This window comes from Microtus oregoni, unplaced genomic scaffold (genome assembly GCF_018167655.1).
Source record: "Microtus oregoni isolate MIOR12 unplaced genomic scaffold, Mior012 000006F_ref0000085, whole genome shotgun sequence".
NCBI classification, from domain to species: Eukaryota; Metazoa; Chordata; class Mammalia; order Rodentia; family Cricetidae; genus Microtus; species Microtus oregoni.
The window spans coordinates 7,527,601-7,538,361 of record NW_024543065.1 but is presented as its reverse complement, the minus strand read 5'-3'; the positions used below and the strand labels follow the sequence as shown (position 1 = coordinate 7,538,361).

General features: G+C 41.6%; 1 protein-coding gene across 1 annotated transcript; it reads left to right on the top strand.

The window, feature by feature from the left end:
- The first annotated feature begins 591 nt into the window (after positions 1-591).
- Positions 592-10,350, top strand: Smlr1 (small leucine rich protein 1). Its single transcript, XM_041654325.1, has 2 exons — positions 592-1,155; positions 9,721-10,350. The coding sequence occupies exons 1-2, from the start codon at positions 924-926 to the stop codon at positions 9,798-9,800; spliced, it is 312 nt and encodes a 103-aa protein (XP_041510259.1). The 5' UTR covers positions 592-923; the 3' UTR covers positions 9,801-10,350.
- Positions 10,351-10,761: the final 411 nt, after the last annotated feature.

Below are 10,761 nucleotides of genomic sequence, written 5' to 3'. Positions count from 1 at the left end.
GCTGCCGATCAGCAGTGACCTAAGGGGTGGGACACAGAGAGGATATAAGCCAGAAATCATGCCCCGAAAATGGCTGTCCATCTTCCTCAAACTTTTGCAAATTCTGTAGAGATCCTTTGAATCAAGAAGCAAGTCTTTTAATCAGCCCTAGTAGTTCAACATCTCTGGCAATTCGCCACTCATCTGGCACAAAGGAACTCAATGGTAGTCAACCACGGAGGGAACCTTGACATTTGCAGTTGACTTCCTTTATTATTCCAGATGAGTTGTCATGACACCCATGTATCCTGCATTCACGGCCAAGACAAGTACGAGGGGACAGCACCCCTGGGTGTGAGCTCCAGCAGCCAGGAAAAGGCCTGGCCACCAGCCACACCACCACTCACCCTACTGGCTTCCTAGAAGACAAAGGGGAGGGGCTGTGACCTCTGATTTGTATACCCAGCTTCCAGACCAAAGGTCAGCTGCTAGTAGAGTTAAGTGATTGTTAAATAAGTGAACAAATCAATGCCCTTTCCAGAGAAGTGCTCAGAGAGGGACCAGCCAGGCAGTTTAGCATGAGGGAAATATGTTTTTCCTTTCCCAGCGTTTGTTATTAACTATGTGCATTGTTAGCATGACTATTCTGTCATTTTTAGCTCTGAAATTTAGGAAATGGAGTAAAGGATTTTTCTGTGTCTGGGACTATAAAGGAGGAGCAAACACATAGCAAGAAGATTTGCTGAAGTCAGATACTCAATCTCAGCTCAACAGAGCCATCCCAATTCCTGCTGGGAAATAAGTATCTCAGGGATAGCTTGGGAGACTTACTCTTCAGTTTCTCTATACCCTGGAGCTGAGTTACAGAGTAACCCGAAAACAATGCTTCAGAATTCACCCCACTAATAAACCAGAGCAAAGTTCACAACAAGTTCCATGGATAGATGTGCGGGGCAAAGGCCAGAGCTCCAGGGAAGGGCTACCACAGAGCAGGGACAGTCACCTGTCTTGAGCGAGGATCCCTGTGTCAGCCCCAGCTGTGGCAGGCCATGAGCTCTGTGTTATCAATCGTCTTGCAGGAACTCCCAGGCCCGTTCCTAGTCCTGGGGATCTTCCTGCCTGTGACTTTGCTGCTTTTCCTCCTGATTGCCTACTTCAGGATCAAACTGATGGAGGGTAAGTGTGAAGCCCCACAAAGAAAGGCTCATCCTTAAAACACACCAAAGCTCTGAGAAGCTGGTGAAACTTATCTTTTTGATGGACAGATATCCTCCCCTCAGCCCTCCCTTAATATTCTATCCCTGATGAACCAAAGTTAGATACTTTCAACTCTGTGGGTGGTGAGGTAGGTAGGGTTTGATCACTTGCTATAGGGACTTCTCTGTAGTTCCTGGAAGACAGACAACTGTGAACCAGCAAACTGGATACAGGATTGCTTGTTTCTCTCTTAAAGCAACAGATTCATAAGCATTATGCTGTTCATGGTCTGTGTCTTCTATGTGTTACTTTCAACTCTGTGGGTGGTGAGGTAGGTAGGGTTTGATCACTTGCTATAGGGACTTCTCTGTAGTTCCTGGAAGACAGACAACTGTGAACCAGCAAACTGGATACAGGATTGCTTGTTTCTCTCTTAAAGCAACAGATTCATAAGCATTATGCTGTTCATGGTCTGTGTCTTCTATGTGTCAGATGTATATGTGTGTCATAGTGCTTGTAAGGACTACTGTCAGTCACATGTATGCGGGGTTCTCACGAACACTGAGTGCCCCTGGGAGAAGCTAAAGGCTTCGGATGTGTTCTAAGCTGGGAAAGTAAGTCCATTGTATCATTCTCAAGTCTCACCTCTGCTGCTTCTTTGACAAGGTAAACTTTCACAACCTCAGAAACGTATCAACCACGAAATGAGGCACAGAGTAGGTCAACATGGTCTCACAGTACATACACACTCATGTGTGTGCATATGTGTGTGTGTGAGTATGTACATATATTCACATAAGTAAATATATACATGATATACACACACACTACACACACATGATCATGTGCATATGCACATAATATCCTCAGCCACCGAACTTCTTAAGAAATGTTCCAAACATTTTGCTATCAGTGTTTAGCCAATGCAAACCGCTAGACACCAGACTGGAGCAGAAACTTCTCAGAATACTATAGTGTTGTTGTATTTTTAAAAAAGACAAAATATATTCAGAAGCTTACAGTGATCTTCCATTGGCATGTACGTTCTGGATTAAGCTGGTGTTACAGAAATCAAAAGAGCTGGACCATATTTGAGCGGCTACTTTTTGATTTGGTTTTCAGTAAATATTAGAAGTCTTAAAGGGCACATCTTAGTAATACCACTAAAAGTCAACCTGCCTCTTAATTTGGAAAGTTTCATATTAAACTACTGAAAAAGCACATTTGAGAGCTAGCCAGGGTTGTGTGCAACAACCTAGCACTCAGGAAACTGAGGCAGAAGGTTTGCTTAAATTTGAGCAAGCCTGGGCTACAGCGTGAGAGCCTTTCTTAAAACACACGCATTTAATCCCAGCACTCAAGAAACAGAGGCAGGTGAATCTCTTGAGTTGGAGGCTAGCCTGGTCTACAGAGCGTGTTACAGGACAGCCCAGGTTACACAGAAAAACCCTGTCTTGAAAAAACAAAAACAAATGGAAAGTCCCTGCTCTTCTACAAAAACTTGCCAAGTTCAAGCAATGCCTTCCTGTATGCTATTAAGCAATTACAAATAACTGGTGCCAGCAGCAGAACAAATAGGGACACTTGTGTCTAAGGTGATACTTGGAACACAGAGAACACAGATTGCATTTCAAAATGCTGCTTCCCATCAGAGCCTACTGGAGAACCCTGTAGCCGTGGTTTTTAACCTTGCTAATGCTGCAACCCTTTAGTACAATTCTTCATGTTGTGGTGACCCCAGCCATAAAACTGTTTTCGTTGGTACTTAATAACTGTAATTTTGCCACTGTTATGAATTGTACATAGCTGTGCTTTTCTGATGGCCTTAGGTGACCCCTATGAAAAGGTCGTGTCCCAGAGGTTGAGACCCACTGCTGTAGCCTTTCATTTTCTGCCTCATTTTTACAAACAGCTCTCATGCAAGGTGATTAAGGGATATTGCACCATGCTCTACATGTAGGACCCATGTGATAATTTTTTTTGGCTTTTTTGAGATAGGGCTTTTCTGTGTAACAGCCCTAGCTGTCCTAGAACTAGCTCTTGTAGACCAGGCTGGCCTTAAACACACAGAGATCCGCCTGCCTCTGCCACCCAAGTGCTGGGATTAAAGGCATGCACCACTACCACCTGGCAAGCCTTTTCTTTATGAAGTGAGTTCACCGTTTACTATCCCCAAGATCAGTCTTCTGGAAATTCTGCACCCAGATATTTATGATTCCCAAGTCTTGGAAAAACTCCAAAACTAGGAAGGAACTGAAAATCAAGACTCACAAATATTTCCAGCAGGGTTCCTTCAGGCTTGCCCACTGGCTCACTGCCCAGGAGTGCAAACATTTCCTGATGGAAGACCATTCACAGTCATGAACTGCCCAACGTCAATCACAGATACCTGGGTTCCCACTGACACTGGGAAGTAGAAGTGGGTGTCAGTCAAGGACTTAAGTTCTTCACATACTTACATACTTAAGTTTTATCTACAGTTGCTTCTTTAGCAAGATAAAATCTATAGTGTATCAAAAAATGCATCAGGCACAAAATAAGGCAAAAAGGTCAGAAGAGTTTCTTGGATTTCAGTCTCTCTGCAGCCTCTGTTCAATAGTTATAGTAAATTGAATGATCCTGTGGGACATTTGGTAACTATTTGGCAGAGTCTATAAAAAGAAAACAGCTCAGTTTTACATCTTTTCTTATTCCTGGGAAAATATCTATAACACGAAAAACGTAACAGAGTACCCAGTGTTTTATGTAAGTATTTAGATATTTCTGAGGTCTAAGCAAATCAAACTCCTTCAAAACACTCCAGAAAAGCCAACCTGCAGTTGGAAGTGTGACCAGGCATCCCTGAAGACTGGGACAGGGCCATTGCAAACAAGGGGTTTGCTTAGTTAGCGTTTCCCTGCTGTGAGGAAACATCAGGTCCAAAAGCAACTTGGAGAGGAAAGAGTTTATATCCTTAATATCCTGGAAGCAGGAACTAAAACCGGGTAGGAATCTGGGGGCAGGAGCTGATGCAGAGGCCATGGAGAGGTGTTGCTAACTGGCTTGTTCCTATATTCTTATAAAACCCAGGGCCACCAGCCCAGGGGTGGCACTGTCAACAATGGGTTGGGCCCTCCTACACCAATCACTAATGAAGAAAATACCCTACAGGTTTCCTACAGTCTAATCTTCTAGGAGCATTTTCTCGGTTGAGGTTCCCTTCTCTCAGATGACACCAGCTTATATAAAACTGACTTTAAAAAATAGCCAGGACAGTGCCACTGTCCACACTGATTGGTGTAGAACTGCCCGATGTACACCTATCACTGTGACTCTTGCATAATGACCTCCATCTGTCCTCAGCATATCACTATCTAAGTAATCTGTCTGGAGTTGAAGTCACAATAAAAACCATATGACAATATTTGTAGCTCAGCATCCCCAGAAGTGTTGCTGAAGCATGTGCATGAAGGGAACAGAATAATTAGTATACTTCATCCTTCTTTCTCCGCTCACCCCTCCAAATGACAGGATATACTAGGGAGCTTGTCCTAACTCATAAGTTTTTCTCATGCCATCGGTCGGCTCCTTCCCTCTCAAAACATTGTAGCATAAGACTGAATGCAGAGGGCAGTAACACTGGGAGCCTCATATGATGGGGGACAGTCTGTGGGTGACATCCTTAAAACTCCTTAAAGCTTGCTACCTATCTCTAAAGTGCATTCTACCTCTAGATGGCCACCAGCCGTCAGTCATTCAACAGATATTTGTGAATCTACTTGAGCATCTTCCCATTCTTATGACTGAACACCACAGACTTATTTTTAAACAACAAAACCTATTTTTTATAGTTCTGAAGACTGGGAAACCCAAAGTCAAGTAGCCCCATTCCGAGAGGTTCCACTTGGTCTAAGGCAGCACACAGTAAGAGGGATGTAACTAAAAGACAGACACAGGGCTTCTCTGTGTAGGTTTGGCTGTCCTGGAACTGGCCCTGAAGAATAGGCTGGCCTTGAACTCACAGAGATCCATCTGCCTCTGCCTCCTGAGTGTTGGGATTAAAGGTGTGTGCCACCAACCCCTTGACTCATAGTTCTGCTCATCTGGGCCTAGAGCTTTAGAAATCACAATGAGCATGAAGTTTCAGTGTGAGCTTTGCTGGCAAATAAAATTCCAGTACTACTATATACTAAGGCTTGTCCTAGGCATATAGACTTTTGGGACCAAAAGGAAACAGTCTTCAATTTAGAAATCTACAAAATGCATCAGAAAAAATTAATCCAACATCAGATATGCAAATCCATATTTTTATTTTCTGATCTTGGCCTCAGACCAAGTTAAGAGTAAACTCTGTCCTTGAACCTAGCCAAGGCTGAATCCAAAATGTCAAAGCTGAGTCCTCTCACCAGGCAGGATCTTCTAAATACCTAAGGGATACCCCAATGATGGAATAAGCCACCTTCCCATTGTCACCCTCTATTGTTGGCTCTCAATGAAGTAAGTACATCCAGGCTGTAGGCAGGAAACCCAGGAGTGTGGGAAGCACCATTTACTTCAGTGAAACAATTCCATGCATCAGGCAGTTAAAACAAAGGAGGTCTCATCTGCGGCTTATTGCTTGAAAACTGTAGCTTTTTCTGTAGTCATTTCTAAGGGTGTGTAGTATTACTCCCTCTCCAGTTAGAAGGCAAACGAGATCCCTTGGCCCCAAATTAAAACATCACCAGTTTTATCCATCTAACAGTATCCATTTAAAAATTATAAACATATGGACAAATGTCATATAGTTAATCTTCTACCCAGGGCTACAGCAAAGTGTAATCATTTCTAGTTTGTTTCTGTAAAGAGAAGGACATTGACAGATTAACTGGTGTGTTCACAGAACCCCAGAGTTCTACACTCCAAAACAGAACACCAGCTTGTGTGCTTCATATATCCTAAGGTTAGACAGAGCGTCATTTTGAGATGTGATGGGTAGTGAGTGGAGGTAATGTCATCATTCAACATTAATCCCTACTCTTCAAGCCTTGAAGGTAATCATGCATGGAAATTTAATTAGTATGTAGAGAACATAAATTTTCTCACAAAGGAAGAAAGAAATTCTCTAACATCCTGCACACTTTAGTTTGTCATTTGCCTTGAGAAACAGCTCTTGGGGAGGAGGGCTGAGCCTTAAAACGTTCTAGAAATAGCCAGACCCTCTATCATCAGTGCCATGAACATTTATCATCCCTTAGGGTGCAGGTTGTGATTTTCATTTCTCTTCAGTATTCCAAAATCTCTACATCTAGTGCCACCCACCTTCCAAAGCATCAAGAACAAAATGTGCTCTAAAACAACCAATAGTACAAAAGCAATCACTTTATTAAAGTGTACCTGCTGAATGCCCAAACATTTAGTTAGATATAGAATAAGTAAAGCTAATTAGCATTTGAATCTGGAACACAGCGTCCCTACATAATCTAAAACTTCAAGCCTCCTCACCTTTAAGATAGAAATAACAGCAGCAGGGTTCAACTATGGGGTCAGTGTGAGTAATGAGCTGCTAGAGAATGTAGTTGATTTTTTTTTTTTTTTTTTTTTTTTTTTTTTTTTTTTTTTTACTCTTTGGGAGCCCACCGCCAAGCTCCCAGATAAATACGTGGGGACTTGTTCTTATTTATGAATGCCTGGTCTTAGCTTGGCTTGTTTCTAGTCAGCTTTACTAACTTAAATTATCCCATTTCTCTTTAATTTGCCTCTGGCTTTCCACTTTAATTTATTCTATGTATCTTTCTTTTCTTCTTATTCCATGGCTTGCTATGTGACCCCTGATGTCTTCCTCTTTTCCTTTTCTTTCCTTCTTCCCTGGATTTCTCCTCCTATTTACTCTCCCTGCCTCCCAGCCCCACCTATCCTTTCTTTTGCCTTGCTATTGGCCATTCAGCTCTTTATTAGACCAATCAGGTGTTTTAGGCAGGCAAAGTAGCACAGCTTTATAGTGTTAAACAAATGCAACATAAAAGAAGGCAACATATCTTTACATCATTAAACAAATATTCCACAGCCTAATCAAATGTAACACATCTTAAACTAATATTTCACAACAACAGAGGGATTCCAAACAATCCCCATGCTGGAAAATGGTAAACCGTTATTACTCCCGCTGGCTTATAAATCCCAAGAAATCACCATTTGTGTCATTATAGGCATCATTAAAATTGCCTTAGAATAATTAAGACACCCTAGGTGACTCACCTGGAAGGCAGGAGACAAGATAGGAAACCTGGCTGTCTGGCTCCACAGCTAACTTTCTTAACCCACACAAAACCAGGCAGGTTTCCTATCAACTAATTTTTTGTTTGTTTTTTGACCCAGGCAAATAAACTCACTACCAAGTTGAAAGACAACTGCGGAAAAAATCTATGAACAAGGGAAGAATGTTTACAAAAACTTTGGATGGGTTGGTCTCTTAATATAAAAGAAATACAAATTAGGTTGATTTTTTTTTTTTTTTTTTGATTTTCGAGACAGGGCTTCTCCGTAGTTTTTTTGGTTCTTGTCCTGGAACTAGCTCTTCTAGACCAGGCTAGCCTCGAACTCAGAGATCCGCCTGCCTCTGCCTCCCGAGTGCTGGGATTAAAGGCGTGTGCCACCACCACCCGGCTTGGGTTGATCTTTTAATATAAAAAAACTACAAATTATTCCTAAAGTTGGCAATTCTTCACATAAATATCTACCCCAAGCCAGGGAGATTATTTACCCATGGCCCAACAGAAAAAGATCCCTACTGCTATATTTTCTATAACAAACCCAGGTACTTCTTAAAGACACCTGCTTAATTTCTCTCTGAATGTCCTCCCTAATAGACTCCTGGGATTGATAGCCTAGTTATAAGCTCTTTTTGGAGAGAAATAAATTACTTCAATTCTTATTTTCTAGAGAGAATCTATGGCAGTCAGTTTAGTCACTGGCTAGAAAACTCTCTAGAGCACACTAAGCTTTTCATCCTTCATCCTAGATCACTGATTTTTATTATTTACCCCTCATCCTTCAATCTCTGATTTAGGGGATGATGTATCCAGGTCAGTGATGTATATCTTTGTCCATCATTCAAAACACTTATTATGCAATTGGGGAAGAAATTACTCCTATTTCAATGAGTTCATAATCTAAACCAGAGATTATCTCAAAGAAGTATCTTTGAAATAGCAAATCATCTATGTGGAAAAGCAATATAACTCAGCAGCTGAAAGTACAGACTCTAAAGTCAGGCTTCCTGGTATCAAATTCCAAATTCATCCATTTCTGTAGTCTTGGGGTAAACTGCTTTATCATGGACTTTCTCTGACCCAGACTGCTCACTCATAAATCAAGAAGCAACTTATGTCACTGCAAGAATTAGACAAGGTAACACATGCAAAGTTAGCATAGTGTATCTGGTACATAGCTGCTGAACAAATACTGCCTATTCAACCTTGTGGCTCACATAGCACAGGGCATGTCCTCATTTGAGAATATGGAGCAGCCCCTAAGCATCCAAGATAGGTAGGAAATGTTCCCTAGGTGCATGGTAAAGGACTGATGGAATAGATTGATACCAAGAATACTGTCAAGGCCAATTTCGTAAGCATTCTATTAGTAAGTGATGTTGGTGGCTATGAGAGGCGGTGGAGTATTGTTTGGTGTACCAGGAACATATACGATTATATATTAAGATCTTAACAGAGATCTCAAGGTTTAAAGCAAATCTGGTTCCTGACGTACTAGTTGAATACAGGAGCAGGGAGAAGGCCATGTGCAAAGCAAGCAGGTGGGAGTCGACAGTGATGAGAGTAGGTCGGTAAGGCTATGTTGATGCTACCAAGAGGAAACTGGGGACTGCGGAATGCCAGTAGGTTTAGTAAACTGGCGTAAGTAGGATGCCACTTAAGACTTTTAATATTTTAGCAGAACAGTTTTTATCTAAATGCTTTTGAGAGATTAAGAAATACATAGGCTCTGAAAAGTTGAAAAATTCCAAAAGCCTAATGTTCAAAGGGAAAATCAGTAAGTTGACTTGTTTAAGGGTCACACATACCCAAGTATATTTTGGGAAAGGAGAAAGGACAGAAATCTTGATTCTCTAATTCCTATATCTTTATCTCTTGGCCTACACATGTTTAATGGTTTCCCGAATATGATAATCTAAACATCTGCTAAACAAGATACTTACATGTTAATGATCTTTAATACATTGGTCATCTGTCCTAACCAGGAACATTCATTTGAAGTAGTCGAGGAGGGCCAAAGATGGTTCAGTGGGTAAAGGTGTTTGCTGTCAAGCCTGATGACCTGAGATTGATCCCTAACACCCAGACAATGGAGGGTGAGACTAATCCAAGCTCCCCTCTGATCTCCACGTGCTGTGCCATGTTTATGACTACACACACAGAGAGAGAATATTCAAGTTTTTTTTTTAAAGGAAGCTGAAGAGATCAGGTCCCACCGTGGAGATCCATATAGCCCAGAGGGTTACCAGTCAGAAATACTGGCCAATAGCTTCAAGCAAGTTGTCTACAAATTAACCAATATCCTTCCTTTCAGTTGATGAAGAACTGTCTCAAATTTCTGATCGCCAAAACAAGTACAGTCCTTCCCTATACAGGCGGATGAGACGAAAATGACTGTGGGGATCATTCAGTGGACAAAGAACCATGAATTTCACAGGCCACAGAACAATGGTCAACAGATCCATAGGGAAATGAGAACAATGGCTACATCAGCTACTACTAGAGGACTTCTGTGTGATCTGATGTTAATGGCAGTTCTTCAGAAAGTACCAAGGACTTAAAATTTTCTTTCATATGCTCAATGCATGAGGCACATCTTGAGTTTCTTTTGTTATGACTGTGTTTATTTACTTGGAAGAATGTTTTTAAAATAAAATTTGTAGACCTAATCATATCACTCTTTGAAAGCTCACATAGTTTTCCCTTTAAAGGTAAGGAAAGACTGAGAGAAATCAAATGGTGCTGTGGGAACTCCTTCAGCCAATAGCCTTTAAGATACCTGCCCACTATGGGAGTGGTCTCATGTGCTATAAAATGCAGATGAAAAGCGGCACCAGCCTCTTGGCTGCTGGATTCCTCCTGTTCCCATGGCACACAGAGAACTGTGGATCACTCCTCTTTCTGTGAGTTTATCCCCAGATGAATAAACCTTTGTTATACTCCATTCCAGGCTATTATGGAACTCTTTTGTATGCCAACAAAATAGCAAAAGATGGTGCCTGGAGGAAGCCCTATGGACGCTTTACACCAGAGTCCTTCCATTTGGCCCTCTAGTCAGTCTGAAACATGGCCGTTTCAAACAGCATTCAAGACCTTTGTGTCTTTTCCTTTCCCAACTGCTTCATCTCTGTGGCGAGCTGCAACAAAGAAGTGGAGTCGCAATATTAGGTATGGGTTATTCACCAACATAGTTCTCTGTATGGTGGAGATATTAAGTGGTACCAGGGAAAGGAAGAGAGGACAAATGCTCTTCTAATACCCCAGGAGAATAATTCAAATTTGTTTAAGTAAAACCCAAACGCCATACCTTTCTAGTTAATAGCAACAAAATGTTTAGTACACCCTATCCCTGGCT